This window comes from Orycteropus afer, unplaced genomic scaffold (genome assembly GCF_000298275.1).
Source record: "Orycteropus afer afer isolate SDZICR_OR568_19922 unplaced genomic scaffold, OryAfe1.0 scaffold00254, whole genome shotgun sequence".
Lineage (NCBI taxonomy): Eukaryota > Metazoa > Chordata > Mammalia > Tubulidentata > Orycteropodidae > Orycteropus > Orycteropus afer.
In genome coordinates, this window is record NW_006921841.1 from 2,435,769 (window position 1) to 2,452,557 (window position 16,789).

Genomic DNA, 16,789 nt, shown 5'->3' on the forward strand with positions numbered 1-16,789 from the left:
ACCCCTCCTTGGGTTTCCAAGGCAGTATCACTACGGAAGTAGGAATGCCCAACCTTCCTTCTGAGGAAATGAAGTATATATATCTATATAAAAATCTTCAAAGGACCAATAGAAAATAGCAATAGCTAATCATTATTTGTAGGAGCTCTGGTAGCATAGTGCCTAAGGCACTTGACTGCTAACAAGGAGGCTGGCGGTTCAAACCCACCAGCCACTCCTAGGAAGGAAGGTTGGGCAATCCTACTTCCGTAGTGATAACTGCCTCGGAAACCCAAGGAGGGGTCGCTAGGAGTCGGGGCCGACTCGATGGCAAACAACAACAACAATCATTATTTATATGTATTTTTTGGAGTATTAATTAGCATATGTTGGATTTTTCTCATGGAGACAAAGAAAAAAACTATTTGCCTTTTTTTTCCCATCTCATAAGGAAAAGCCATAAATTCCTCTCTTGAACTCACCTCTTTGCATCCTGGGTTATCGAGAAGCTCAATGTTGCTGGCATGGAGTGGCTGTCCTGCATTCACTGGCATCAAAACAACTTTATCTCCTACAACAATCTAGGGATCAAAAATCAGTTGCAATTGAGACACTCCATGGATTTTTGGTGCTAGATTTGAAGGTGAAAATAGCTACAGTTATTATTGCCCCAACACCTGACCAATTTATCCTCCGTACATATTTTAGTTCAAATCTTTTTGCCTTTCTGATAAAATATCTACTGAAAAATGATCATATAATCCTGCCCCATCATGCATATCAGTCTAGATTCATAAAGCTAGTGTAGGTCTTTTTCTTTGTAATCTCCAATTTCAATAAAGGATTCTTATTTAAAGTCAATATATAGGTCATTATGCCTCCATGTGAGGTCTTATGCCATGAACATAGCAAACACAGAGACAGAACATCTGAAACACATGCACGCATGCACACACACACACACACACACACACACACCATTTAGGTACCAAGTGAATTCATACACAAAGAAAATATTTTGTATTTGTATTCTTTCTGGAATAAAAAGTAAGTCTGATCAAAATGGTCTTGCCTATACTTTCAGAAATCTTCCTAAGCAGTGAAATGACATCTAGGTTTAGAGAATGTAGAAATGAGTGTGAGCTTTTAGAAATATGTTTATTTAGACCTTGGGCATTTTGTTTTCTCTTACTGAACATCCAAAAATAACATTTCTTTTTAAATTTGGTGTTCATTGTTCAATAAAAAGTAAAATTGGCTGTGTGAAGAGTGTTTTAAAGAAATAAAGCCCAAGTTGATAGTGATAATAACACTAACAATGTCTACTTTATCTTGGAGTATTTTTATTCATAAATCAAATTGTATAGAAAATTATGCTTTATAAATTATAATAATGAACAGTTTAATTTTTTAGTTACTTATGTTGTGAGGTTTGATTAGAAGACATATCACTACAGTACCTACAGTCTCAATTATAGAATTCCTCTCCATAAAGGAAAACCAATATATGTCACTAGCAGCTACTCTTCTTTTGAGTGGCACCATGTACAGGGAAAAGAACTTTGTAGTGAGAACTAAAACTCTAATGTTCCATTGCCACCTCTGCTATAAATTCAAGGCACGTAGCTTTCAAAATAGCAAAATCTACTTGCTCTCTGAAGAATCACTTTCCCTAAGAGTTAAAATTGTCTCTTGATCATCATAATAATTTAGAAAATATCTCATCTCACTTTTAAATCTGCCATCAAGGTATAGAATTAATGTCTTTTGAAATCAAAATGAAAAATTAACTACTCAATCATGGGAAGATAAATGAAAATGAAATATTTATATACTCTGCTCATGGCTGTCCCCAATGACTTTCTAACTGTTCAACAGCAAGCAAGGGCTTTATATGCAAGTAAAAGTTGAGGGATCCATGAATATATTGTTTGTTCACAACTACCAACACCACAGTCCTAACGACAGACCACAGGGTGCTCCTCAGTGCCACAGAAAATTAATTTTTCAGGATAGGAGCACTTGTATCCCAAGGCTAACAGCAGTTTCATTCTTGCATTTCATCTAGGTCACAGAACATCTTTTTGAATACTTACCTAAATCATAATTTAACTAATTGCTAAATAGTTCAACATAATTTTAAAAGTCATCTATGTCTTTCAGTTTTCTCTTCTTACGTTAATATAAAATACTTTAATAGAAAAACAATAATAATCAAACCACTTGTTACAAAGCAATAGTATTTCCAATTGCTGTCAACAAAATTTGTTGTTGTTGTTGTTGTTTGCTGTCGAGTCAGACCCGACTCATACTGACCCCTCCTTGGGTTTCCAAGGCAGTATCAGTACAGAAGTAGATTGCCCAACCTTCCTTCTGAGAAGTGGCTGGTGGGTTTGAACCGCCAGCCTTCTGGTTAGCAGTCAAGTGCCTTAGGCACTATGCTACCAGAGCTCCTCAACAAAATATAGTAACTTTATATACAGTAACTTTATATTTTAGGAAAATGCCTCCTAGTCCTAGGAAAGAAAATAAGCATCACAATACAATTATGTATATGGCAAATATAGGGCTGTGGGACTCAGCCGTGAGTTTGGTTTTGGTTTTTGGGGTGTGTTTGTACTTTCACAGTAAACTTATTCACACACAAAAGCCACAAGGTGAGCAAAAAGAGTGAGTTATTTCAGCAGAAAGCAATGAGGAAGGTTGCTGAAGCCATGCTTTATAGGGCACATCTTTATAAGGAAGACTTCTGTATTGCACTTTAACAATTATGTTGTCCACTTTGACCAAGATGAAGTGTTTGGGTATGCTTGTATTTTTTCAGTAAAACTAATTATTTGAAATAGTTCATTACATTCAACTCTCGCCTGACTCAGTAAAGACATTTGGGAACTTGGAAAGGAAACGAACAGAATGAACTCATAAAATCCACAGCTAATCTAAAAGCTTCAATGTATCCAATTATTTAATCATATTCTTTCAGAGCAAGAGCTCAGGTTTTGTTTGTCTTAGATGTTTGGTTTTGTTTTTTTTTTTTTTTTTGCCCACCTATAGACAGGACTCTCACAAAGAGTGAGAGTAAGGAGCCAGAGAGGAGAGAACAGTCATGACAAGAAAGGGTATCAAAGGACATATGTTGTGGTTGTTGTTATTATGTGCCATCAAGTCAGACCCGACTCACAGCAATCCCTCCTTGGGTTTTTGAGGCGGTATCACTACGGAAATAGATTGCCCAACCTTCCTTCCCAGGACATAGGTTGATCACAAATTTCATAATCAGTCTCTGAATAATTGAGAGTTGATTGTAATTAACTAGCTACTGAAATCAAACTATGTATCATGCTCACAGCACACACCACTTGATGCCAAAAAAAAAAAAAAAAGTACACTTTAAACTTAAAGGAATTCATCCAACACAAAACGTAAAAGTGCATTACATTCCTGCATGCCATGCTTCTCTCAAACCTTACCTAAGGAGGATATCACCAGCTAATTTATTAACCAAATTAAACCAAGAAGCTCGCATCCTGTGGAATGGAATTTGTACTTTAAAATTCACTGGAAAAAATAGATTCACTATAAAAATAAGGCATTTCTAAGACAAGAAATATCTAAAATAGCATATTAAAAATGTAATCAAAGTATTGAGAAAATTCGAATAATTATACTTCTATATTGCTTTTAACTCATGTTAATAAAGAAAAACACTCAGCTATTGTTCTTGATCACCTGACCCAGTATTTGTAAGGGGTGCTCTATTTATGAAAATTATTCAGTATTTAGTATCAACCAGCATTTGCTAAGCATCTCCCATGATTATACATGATTTTATTTATTACACACAAAAATATTAAACTATTCATCCTATTGAATCATTTCACATAATTTTTCATTACCTCCCTCTCTTGTAAAGTAACAAAGTATTTAGCAACTACTAAAATGTACATGATACACAATACACACATATTCCACAGCATATTTTAAATATAGTTGTCATCAACATCTATTGATGAGAAAATGCCAATTAATAGCTCTTCATCCAGTACACATCTACTAAGACATACAGACTGTAATGAGTGCCAGAGAGCCCATTAATGAAATACTGTCATGATTCACCATGTTACTCTATTAATTCCAGGAGGCAGACAGACAGTTTCCTAAATCTAGATCTTACTTTTACAACCATGCTTTGTCCTGACTAGACAAGACAGCAAACTCTGCCTCTCTTTTAAAAGCTTCAGAAAATATTAAAGATATCTAAGTTCTTTAACCACCACTCATCCATCAGTTTGTCATACTGTGGTGGCTTGCATGTTCCTCTGAGGCTGGAGGCTATGCCACCAGTATTTCAAATACCAGCAGGGTCACCCATGGTGGACAGGTTTCAGTGGAGCTTCCAGACTAACAAAGACTTGGAAGAAGGAAATGGTCATCCACTTCTCAAAGAATTGGCCAGTGGAAACTTTATGAATAGCAGTGAAACACTGCCTTATGTATTACAGAAAAACGTTATGAACAGTCCTGAAACGTTGTCTCATATGCAGAAAGAGTACTCATTCAATACTCTTAAACTTAACTACTTAAAATATGACTAGGGAAGAGCTACCTCCTCAAAGTAGAGTCGACCTTAATGACATGGATAGAGTAAAGCTTTCGGGACCTCCATTTGCTGATGGGGCATGATTCAAAAAGGGAAGAAACAGCTGAAAACATCCATTAATAATTGGAACATGGAGTGTATGAAGAATGAATCTAGAAAAATTGGAAGTTGTCAAAAATGAAAGGGAATGTATAAAGATCTATATCCTAGGCACCAGTGAGCTGAAATAGATTGGTTTGGGACATTTTGAATCAGACAACCACATGATCCACTGTGCTGGAAATGACAAATTGAAGAGGAATGCATTGCATTCATTGGCACACAGATACGATAATATCCATACACCTACAATGGGGCCGACTCGACGGCACATAACAACAACAACAACAACAACAATGAAGACCAGTTAATACTACTATTATTCAAATTTACACACCAACCAACAAAGCCAAAGATGAGGAAATTGAAGATTTTTACAAAATTGTGCAGTCTGAAATTGGCCAAATATGCAATCAAGATGTGTTGATTGTTACTGATGAACAGAATGCAAAAGTTGGAAACAAATAAGAATTACCAATAGTTGGATAATATGGCCTTGGTGACAGAAATGATGTTAGAGATTGCATGATAGAATTTTGCAAGACCAATGACTTATTCATTGTAAATACCTTTTTTCAACAACATAAACAGTGACTATACATGTGGACTTCGCCAGATAGAATTCACAGGAATCAGATTAACTACATCTGTGGAAAGAGGTGATGGAGAAGCTCAATATCTTCAGCCAAAACAAGGCCAGGAGATAACTGTGGAACAGACCATCAACTGCTCATATGCAAGTTCAAGTTGAAGCTGAAGACAATTAAAATATGTTCACAAGAACGAAAATATGACCCTGTTTATATCCCACCTGAATTTAGAGAACACCTAAAGAATACATTTCATGCATTGAACACTAACACTAACACTGTTTATGTTGTTGAAAAACCAGATGAATTGTGGGATGACATCAAGAATATCATCTATGAAGAAAGCAAAGGGTCATTAAAAAGACAAGAAAAGACCAAAATGGATGTCAGAAGAGACTGACTGTTGCTCTTGAGTGGAGAGTAGCTAAAGCAAATGGAAGAAATGACAAGATAAAAGAGCTGAACAGAAGATTTCAAAGAGCAATTTGAGAAGACAAAGTCAATTATTATAATGAAATGTGAGTTAGAAAACCAAAAGGGAAGAACACACTCAGCATTTTTCAAGCCAAAAGAACTGAAGAAAAAACTGAAGCCTCTAATTCCAATATTGAAAGATACTATGGACAAAATACTGAATGATGCAGGAAATATCAAAAGAAGATGGAAGGAATATACAGAGTCACTGTACCAAAAAAAAAAATTGGTCAATGTCTATCCATTTCAGGGGTTGTCATATGATCAAGAACCATTGGTATTGAAGGAAGAAGTCAAAGCTGCACTGAAAGAATTGGTGAAAAACAAGGCTCCAGGAATTGACAGAATACCCACTGAGATGTTTCAACAAACATATGCCACACTAGAGGCACTTACCCATCTATGCCAAGAAATCTGGAAGACAACTATCCGGCCAACTGACTGGAAGAGATCCATATTTGTGCCCATTCCAAAGAAAGGTGATCCCACAGAATGTGAACATTAGCAAAAAGTATCATCACTATCACATACAAATAAAATCTTACTAAAGATAATTCAAAAATGGTTGAAGCAATATATTGACAGGGAACTTCCGGAATGCAAGCTGGATTCAGAAGAGAACACGGAATGAGGGATATCATTACTTATGTCAGATGGATCTTGGCTGAAGGCAAAGAATACCAGGAAGATGTTTACTTGTGTTTTATTGACTTTGCAAAAGCATTTGACTGTGTGAATCATAACAAATTCTGGATAACACTGAGAAGAATGGTAATTCCAGAACACTTTTGTGTTCATGATGAACCTGTATATAGACCAGGAGGCTGTCATTCAAACAGAACAAGGGGATACGGCATGGTTTAAAATCAGGAAAGGAGTGTGTCAGGGTTGTAAACTTTCACCACTCATTCAATCTGTGTACTGAGCTAATAATCCAAGATGGTGGACTATATGAAGAAGATGCAGCATCAGGATTGGAAGAAGACTCACGTGGTAGTTAAGGTTATGTATCAACTTGGCTGGGCCTGTTTTTGAGTGACTGGGCAGCTGGAGGTAGTTATTCCCCTTGGTGAGATTGGTAATTAACTCCATGGTGAAATCTACTGGAGCAGCTGAGCCTTAGGGATGTGATCTGCTTCTAGTATATAAAGAGAAGAGTTGAGAAAGGTCTTGGCAGCTTTTGGTGCACTTGAATCCTGCATGTAGCTGAGTCATCATTCACCAGCCTGCCATGTTGTCTGCTGATCTTGGGACTATTAATGGACTTGAGTCAGTGGCCTCTGTTTGGTTTGGTAATAGTGGGAGAGTGCCTTTTTACTTGTTGACCTTGGGTTTGTCAGCCTCAGCAGCCAGCAGCTGCCTGAGTGAAAAAAAGCCTCCAGCTTCAGTGGGTCAGGAGCAAGAGGCAGAGCTGAAGCCCAAGGTCAAGGGGCTTTTTACTCAGCCCCTAGAACCTGACACTTTGCACTCAGACTTCTAGCCTCCAAAACTATGACAGAATAAACTCCTGTTTGTTAAAGTCATCCATTTGTGGTATTTTCTATTACAACAGCATGAAGTAACCAAAACAACTCATTAACAACCTGCGATATGCAGATGACACAAACTTGCTTGCTGAAAGTGAAGATGACTTGAAGCACTTACTTATGAAGATTAAAGACTACAGTCTGCAGTATGGATTGATTATACCTCAGCATAAAGAAAACTAAAATCCTCACAATAGGACCAATAAACAGCATCGTGATAAATGGAGAAAAGACTGAAGTTGTCAAAGATTTCACATTACTTGGTTTCACAATCAACACCAATGGAAGCAGCAGTCAAGAAATCAGGAGACATATTGAATTAGGCAAATCTGCTGCAAAAGACCTCTTTAAAGGGCTAAAGAGCAAAGATGTCTCTTGAAGACTAAGATGTTCCCAGCCCAAGCCCTGATGTTTTCAATCACCTCATACGCACGTGAAAGCTGGTTAGTGAATAAGGAAGGCTAAAGAAGAGTTGATGCTTTTGAGTTGTGGTGCTGGTGAAGAATACGGAAAGTGCCATGGGCTGCCAGAAGAACAAACAAAAAAATGTCCTAAAGAAGTGCAGCTGGAATGCTCGTTGGAAACAAGAATGGCCAGACTTTGTCTCACCTACTTTGGTCATATTGTCAGAAGGGAGCATTCCCTGGAGAAGGATATCATGCTTGGTAAAGTGGAGGGTCAGCAAAAAAGGGGAAGACCCTCAAAGAGATGGACTGACACAGTGGCTGCAAAATTGGGCTCAGGTATAGCAGGTATTGTGAGGCTGGTGCAGGACTGGGCAGTGTTTTGTTCTGTTGTACACAGGGTTGCTATGAGTCAGTGCCAATTTGATGGCACCTGCCAACAACAGCAAGTTCTTTCACAGGTCCCTAGGTGGTGCAATCACTTTGTGTTTCATCACTAACCTAAAGGTTGTTGGTTCAAACCCACCCAGTGGTGCTACAGAAGAAAAAGCCTGGCAATCTGCTTTGTTAAGATTTTTAAAAAATAAAATTGCCATCCAATCAATTCTGACTCAAGGTGACCCCATGTGTTACAGAGTAAAACTGCTCCAAAGAATGTTCTTTACTTATCACTGCTGGGTTCAAACCACCAACCTTTCAGTTAGCAGCCCATTACAAACTGCATGTGTCATTCATGTACCTCCATTAAGATTTTAACCAAGAAAACCCTATGAAGCAGTTCTACTCTGTCCCACATGAGGTCGTTATGAATAAGAATCAACTCAATGACAAATAACATCAAGTTATTCCATGCAAATGTTAGCTGAGAAATCATTTTAAATTAATCTTAATTTGTCTTTTTAATTTCTGGACAAAGTTCTACTACAAATAAATGCTTTTAACCTATTAATGATAATAACCTAAAAATAATGTGTTTACAGATGAAAACTGTGTTCCCTTTCTTTGTACACTCTGGGGTCTCTCATTAATTAAAAAACATTTTCTTTATGAGACCAGTTTTCCTTTCTTAATTTTGCTTTTACATACATTGTCACCTTCACTTCTCAGCTTCCAGAAAGGATGAATATAAAACCAAGACCCTTCATTGCCCGCAGCATCCAAGGACACACGCATGGCATTCTTCTCCAGTAAAGCGGGTAATCTCTTGTTGACAGTCAGATATTTGTTGCTTTTTATATGCAGTAGCTGTAAAGAAAATACATGAATTATCATTTTTACTATTTTATCTCCTCCATTAATTACATTTATATGTTTATATATACATCATGTGCCCATATAACAAGGTTTGAGGTAGAGATTAAACAAAGGAGCTGTTTTCATACTCTGCACTCACCATCTTTCTGAGTTGATTACCATGTCCTGTCTTTAGGTTCCTTCTTACCTCTACCCCCAACTACTCTTCAACATGAAGGGGGCACATGGAGAAAACAAACCAGGGGAGACTTTCTGAATGATTTTATCTACTGACAAATAATAGAATAATGGCAGGCTTTAAAAAGGAGAGCTAGAGTTTCCCTTAAACCACACCCATTCTTAATTCCTGCAGAGCAACAAAAACATAATAAACTAAAGAAAAACAAAGAAGGTAAGATAATGTACCAGTTGACTTAGTATCATCAAACATGTGTGCCTAAGCTCTACCTTCATGAGGAGGCAGGCTAGCCTTCACTTTAAATGTGACTCTTAAAAAAGTTCAGTAACCTCCACAAAAGGATAATAACCTTACCCCCATCTCAGATGAGTGTAAAAATCCTATTTCTTAGATTGTTTGGAGTCCATGGACCAAATATTTTCAAAAGTATTTTTTCTCCCTAGTTGCTGGCAAATTAATTCTGATTCAGGGTAACTCAACGTTTATCAGAATAGAACTGTGCTCCAAAGGGTTTTCAATAGCTGATTTTTTTGGAAGTACATGCCAGGCCCTTTTCCCAAGGTACTTTTAGGTGGTCTTAAACCATCAACCTTCTGGTTATCATCCAAGTGTGCTGACCAGTTATACCACTCACAGACTTCATTTCCAAAATTAATGGAGGTCAATATCAATATAGTGCTAATAACTTTAATCCAACTGAGTAAGAAAAACTAAAACAAGACACCTCCTCCTATCTATTGTCACAAAACCCAAACTTACTGCCGTCAAGTTGGATCCTACTCATAGCGACCCCTCCTTGGGTTTCTGAGGCGGTATCACTACGGAAGTAGATTGCCCAACCTTCCTTTCAAGAAGTGGCTGGTGGGTTTGAACTGCCAGCCTTGTGGTTAGTAGTCAAATTCCTTAGTCACTATGCCATCACAGCTCCTTCTGTTGTCACAATCACTTCAAAAACGAAAGGTCATTTTAATACCCAAAATATCAGAAGAAATTTATCTAGGAATAAAAGTCAGCTCTTTAATCAGGGGAAAAAAGAAATCATCTTTTTAACAACCCATTATAATACACTTGGCTCTCATTTTACCAAAGACCAATGAGAACTCATGGACTGACCCCAGTTCTTCGGCACCCAACGTGTTAGAGCACCTGACTCAGACCTTAACTGACCACACGGGCATCTGTGCTTCAGGCACTTAATAAGGAACATAAGCTCCATTTGCTGCCACATAATAACTAATCGAAACTTGGTGAGAGAAACAATATTTATGGATGACTGCCTAAGGGACAGAGCCCTGGAAGCACAGTGGTTAAAGTACTTGGCTGCTAACCGAAAGGTTGGCAGTTCAAACCCATCAGCCACTCTCCAGGAGAAAGATGTAGCAATCTGCTTCAATAAAGATTTACAACCTTGGAAACCCTATGAGGCAGTTCTACTTTGTCCTATAAGGTCACTATGAGTCAGAATAGACTCAACGTTAGGGGGTTTGGTTTGATTTGGCCCAAGGGACATGCAGCCTACCCATGGTACAGAGGCTACATTATCTATTATCACTAAATCATATAATCAGAGAACTGCAAACCCTGGCTCTCTTTTCTTGTCCCATCAGAGAACTGCTTTGACTGCCCTATACTCTGACATTTTGTCATTGGCCAATGACAAAACATCAGGGGATATTACTTTTAAAAACAATTCCATGAAACACTTCATTGTAGTAGTTACTGTGAGGAAATTGTTAAGGCAATTGTTCACTATTTAAACAGTGTCTTCTTTATGAGTGTTGATAGAAGAAATACTTCTCTGGCCTTATTCCTAGTAACCGTTGTGCTTCTAGACCTGTGACTTAGTACTATGTTAAGGACCTCAGATGTGAATACTGTAACATGTTATGCTTCCCTTATGGCCAAATGGGCAACAAAAAAGCTTCCAGCAAAGTTGACTGGACTTTGCAGCATGGATTGTATAAACATGACTTGCCTCTGAATTCACCTTATTCATCCAACCATCATTTTTCTTTTGACCCAACCACCTTTTATTTTCTTTTTAATCTCATTATGTTATATGTATATTTGAAGATGTCTTACATTCTTTTGAGAACAACATAGGCCATATATTAACACACAAACTTAGAAAAAGCTAAAACAATCAAATGAAGCACAAGAAAGGAACGTAGCTAAAATAAATCAGAGTGCATACTAATTGAAAGAGCAGTAACAATTCGAGGATGATCTCTATCTAAAAGTACAATTTGAAACTATCCTCTCTCAACAAAAGAAAAGATAAAGCTTCATATGTTACAAATTAGTCCTATTAATTTTAAAGGACTATTTTATTATAACCCTTTAGAAATTATATTTCCTCATCCTGTCTTTTGATGTAATAAGAATGTATACTTGTTCTTACATCTAGATAAATTATTTGTGTACACACTGGATTTATGCTGAAATATATAGAACAATACGTTGAATATCAACTTAAAATGTCACTATATCAGTAATTCCTGACAAAGAACAAACTGCTGTATCTCAAAATTTTAACACAGTCTAGCATTCATACCAAATGCAAATTACCCATAACATATTCACCTCCTTTAAGAGAAAATAAATATTTTAGAGACTTACTTGTATAACATTACTGTACTTCACAATTTCTCCCAACAGTTTCTTATTCTCTGATTCATTTTGCTTTTGTTCCAATTCTGCAGCATGCTATAAAATGATTATTAAATATTCAGTGTGAAAACATAGTAAACAGAGTTCAATAACTAACAAGGAAGTAAGTATATTTTGAATACCTAACTATGCCAAGCAATCTAAGTGCAAAGAATAATAATAACATAAACAAAATAAGCCAGTCGCTTTATTCTTGATGCTTTGGGGGATGAAGATGGGCACATAGAGTAGATAATTAAACAAAATGATTATTACAGAGTATGATAATTATCTCAATTTAATGTTGAAATGCAGCCAAAATGTCTTGGGTCACTAATATGTTGGAAATTTCAGAAAAGTACCAGGCTCTTTGGTCTCATGAAATTCCTGTCAGAAGAAATACTGCTAGAAAAAACAGCTAGGATGGTAAGTGAATCTCAAAGTCTCAAAGTACAATTTCAATTCAGAAAAATAACAGGAATTTTAATGACATATAAAATTAATCACTATCAAATTTATACTTAGCCAAACCAGAAACATCAGACTTTCCTTTCCCTACTTCCCCATAGTCTGAGGAAAAAAATTAAGCACTTCATCAAATACAATATGACTGGATTTCATATTATTCCAAGAGATTCTGAATTGTTTTTCAGTTTGATATGAAGCTTTGATTACTCTGGCACACCCTAAAAACAGCAGCAAGAATGTGTGACGTACATGTCAGGAAATAAATGGTCACACCTTACAACTTATAAAAGTCTCCACTTTCAATGAGTTGCTACACCTATTTTAACTCCCTGTATACAGGGTAAAATTACAAGGTTAGAAGGCCACAAATACATATCCTGTATTATTACTGTTCTAAGTCCAGCCTAAACCAGACAGATATGGAAGCTCTGCCCTCACCTGTAATTTCTTCAGCAAGGCTGCCTCTGTGTGGTTCCCTTGTTTGGCTTGCTTGGCTTTCCAATATTGCTTCTGGGCAGAATACCGGTTCATAGGGCACACCTTGAAAAGGCAGTCTGCAACAAACAAACAAAACAAAAACACTGTAACCAAGGACACAAATATATCTTAAATCCCCCTTATAGCCCAGTATTTTACAAAATCTTAGAATCTGTGACTATAAAGAACGTTCAAAAAGATCACCTAATCCATCTTCCAGGCAATTCTCAAATTCCCTGTGTAACAACCCTTTTCAAACAATTGTTTAGACTCAATTAAAATAATCCCTCCCCCTTAGTTGAAGTTTTTTTTAAAAGGTAGTACACTCAGGGCAATGTGTAAGAAATCAAACTGATGTAATTGCTATATTATAAGTACCTCCTACTTATGGTGGGCTACTTGGGTCTTTGAAAATGTATGGAATGAGATAAGTGACTTTCACTGTCTTATCTGACCTTGCACAATTAGTTGCTTAATCATAATATGCATCTTTGACAGCCAAATTGATGCAGAAAGCACAAATAATCATACTGACCAGTATAGTCATCCATTCCCCAAGTCAACACTTCTAATTTGTGCCTATCTAGCATAAATGCAGTGTGAAAATTTGAGAAGCAGTGTGATATAATGGAAAAACAAAGCAAAGCAAAACAAAAATAAACCAAGATGATAGTCCTGAGTCTATGCTTAAATATCAAGATAAGAAATCTTAGGAGAATATTAGAAGTTAGTGATATCGCCGAGTCCAAAAGCAAAATATTTTCTTTTTAATGAGGAAAATGAAGTCTTCTACATCCTAACATTTTGTATGTTTGGACTGGATTAGGTCAATTATTAATATTCTATGATAAAGGAGTAGTGATATAAATAATCTAAAACATTATTTTCATTTTTTTCCACACACAAAAATATTGCCTGAATTTAATATAACAAAAATTACCTTAGCTTGGTTGATTTGTGTTAAAATCATTCTCGATTCTCAAATATATACTACAAAAATAAAATTCAGTCAAATCAAATAGCCATTTCAGCCACATTCTTGACTATATTGTATCTACAATAGCCAAGTTCTATTTTTCTCTTTAAAATTAATTATAAAATTAAATGCTGGGCTTAATCTTTTTAAAATTTCAGTTGCTTATGGTTCTAATGGCATAAATGATCAAAGATTATGACTGTAATTTTTCTTAAGGAATTGAGAAAACACAGAAATAGTTTTGACTTTATAGTTTATAATTATAGGCACAAATTCTATTGATCATCCCCACCACAGACACACAAGCCTACAGAGAAATAATTCTGATATAGTGCACTGATAGGGATGAGTTAATATTCTATAGGTAGCAGAACACTGCTAAACACAGGCTGAGAGACAATCACAGTTATTATGTTGTTGTTGTTATGTGCCATCAAGTCGGACCCGACTCGTAGCGACCCCTCCTTGGGTTTCCCAGGCAGTATCACTACGGAAGTACATTGCCCCATCTTCCTTCTGAGGAGTGGCTGATGGGTTTGAACTGCCAGCCTTCTGGTTAGCAGTCAAGTGCCTTAGGCACTACGCTACCAGAGCTCCCCACAGTTACTATATGACACAATAATCACCACTTGTTACATACACGTGGCCACCAAAAGACCTAGCCCTGAACACTGTTCTCCATGGCAGCCATATCTTACAAATCCTAGAAATTATTTCACATATACTAGTAATGATGAAAAGAACACACAACCTTTTTAAAGCACAAACACAGAGATCATCCACAGATACAACTAAAAAAATGCTTCCGACTTACTGCCGCAGACTGTTTAACTATCTTGTATCAGGAAAGTGGCCAGACGCTACTTAGTTTTGGTGTTCAAGTATAACTGAACTCTATAGTCTCAGTCTAAACTTCTGACTTTATTTAGGTAATGAAAACAAAAGGGGAAAAGTTTATTCCTCTCTATTACTACAAATTCATAATAAAGCTCTTTCCCTGAGTGAAGTAGAAGTGAAGGGTTCCTTGATGGAGAAAATATTTGTCCCTAAATTCTAGATCATCCTGACCAAAGCAGACTGTGTTGTGGCCAAACCACTCCTGAGGTCATTATGAACTGAAGCCAAACATTCAGCCAACCTGTGTTTACTGTAAACCCCTGCCAGGGCTCAGGCCTTGTGCTGCCAGGTGCTAAGACTCAGACTCTGTCCTCAGAAAGCTCACAGTCCAATAGGTGAGGCAGGCATCTACTGTGAGTTGAAGTTTCATATTGGAATTTGTGGAAGGTGGCATGGGGCACAAAGATGCTTTGATCAACTGCACCAGCAGAAGTCTGAAGAGGCTTCCCAAAGGAAGAATACACCAATTCAGCACATGGGCATGGGAGTTCAAATGCTCAGAGAGGACAGGCATTTGAAACAGAGCCAGTGGCTGGTACAAAGGCAGAGAAGGCGAATGTTAAGGGATCACTAACCACTCAGGAAAACTCCTGCCTAGGATGTGAGAGAAAAATGCAGCTTTAGCTAAGGCAGGGTCTACATAGTTTTATGTGTTCAAAACTAAAGTTTGAACTTTATACCATGGAAAATGTCAAACTATCAGAGGTTTAAGCTTACTACATGTGAAAAGATGACATGAGCAAGAGCAAGTTTCATTAGAGATGGTGAAGATCCAAATTTGGAATGTAGAGTAGTTGTAAGACAGACATACATTCAAAAGAAAGCAGTAGAACAAGTAGGATTAATAATCGTTAAATGTCAAGGGGGGCAAAAGGGAGGGAGAGGGAAAATAAAGATGGCCAAAATAATAAACAAGATTCTCTCCACACGCCCTGTCTCAGATACAAAGCCTTAGATTTCAAAAGCCCCTTTCATTTTTAAAGGAGATCTGGTGGTGCAGTGCCCTAAGGCATTTGACTGCTAACCAGAAGGTTGGTGGTTCAAACCCACCAGCCACTCTGTGGAAGGAAAATAAGGTAATCTACTTCTGTAAAGATTTACCACCTCAGAAACCCAATGAGGGTCACTATGAGTGGGAGTCAACTTGATGGCAGTGAGCTTGGTTTCGGTTTTCATTTCTAGGATTTAGTTTTTATGGTCCCTCTCAGACTTCCACAGGTGACATCTCATTTCATGTTACAATAAGTAACTGGCATTTGTCTCAGTGTGGGTACTATCCCAGAACTATTTTGTTTGACAGGTGGGAACGTAAGACACACATACTCACACAGTTTTCTGTAAAAGTGCTTTCGTTGCTGTTGATGCTGGTGGGGGTAGTTGTGTGTGTATGAGTTTGTGTGTAAAGAAGTATGCATGTTTTCAATTATCTGTCTTCTTTAGGAAACTTTGAAAAAATATACTGATCCTGATGTAGTCTCATATTTGGTCTGATTCTAAATTTATTGCATCATAAAAATGTTAATAATACCTACCACACCTAATTCACAAGGCTGCTGAGATGCACAAAAAGATAGTCTGTGTGAAAGTTTTCTGTGAACTTTAAAGCCCTATTATATGTAAGCATTATTATTAATATTGCTTCATTCTTTCAGCAATAGCTTTACTAAGATTAAGAGATGACTAAACTCTTACAGAACTCTCACCAAAGAGAAACAAGTTAGATTTCTCTGAATATACACCAAAAGTGCCCGATTAACAACAAAATGTTTGCCTCCTTTGATTTAAGCTGCACCAATATGTTTTTGTATAAAGTTCTCCAAAAAAAATAGCAATGGACAAAATATTTTATCTCTATTACCTTTGATTGTCTTTTAAAACATGCAAATACAATTGCTAGCACAGTCTGGGTGGAGCCTTTGACAAGCCTCCTGCTCTTGTTGGCCTGCAGGAACTCAGCTACTTCACAGCCTAACCACTCTCGCCTGAGCTCGCCACCCTGCTTTTAAAACTTGTTGTTGTTGTTGTTGTTATGTGCCGTCAAGTCAGCCCTGACTCATAGCGACCCCTCCTTGGGTTTCCGAGGCAGTATCACTACGGAAGTAGGATTGCCCAACCTTCCTTCCGAGGAGTGGCTGGTGGGTTTGAACCGCCAGCCATCTGGTTAGCAGGCAAGTGTCTTAGCCACTATGCTACCAGAGCTCCCGCTTTTAAAACTAGC

At 37.2% G+C, this 16,789-nt stretch overlaps 1 protein-coding gene across 1 annotated transcript in view; it reads right to left on the minus strand.

Moving 5' to 3' along the window:
* The window catches only part of ITPR2 (inositol 1,4,5-trisphosphate receptor type 2), a 724,583-nt gene that overhangs the window by 519,212 nt on the left and 188,582 nt on the right, over positions 1 to 16,789 (minus strand). Inside the window, exons 3-6 of the mRNA XM_007949781.2 lie at positions 12,660 to 12,775; positions 11,724 to 11,810; positions 8,759 to 8,917; positions 462 to 560 (exon numbers count right to left, since the gene is read on the minus strand). Of these exons, the coding sequence (XP_007947972.1) occupies positions 462 to 560; positions 8,759 to 8,917; positions 11,724 to 11,810; positions 12,660 to 12,775 (461 nt within the window). The remainder of the gene's footprint in view (positions 1 to 461; positions 561 to 8,758; positions 8,918 to 11,723; positions 11,811 to 12,659; positions 12,776 to 16,789) is intronic.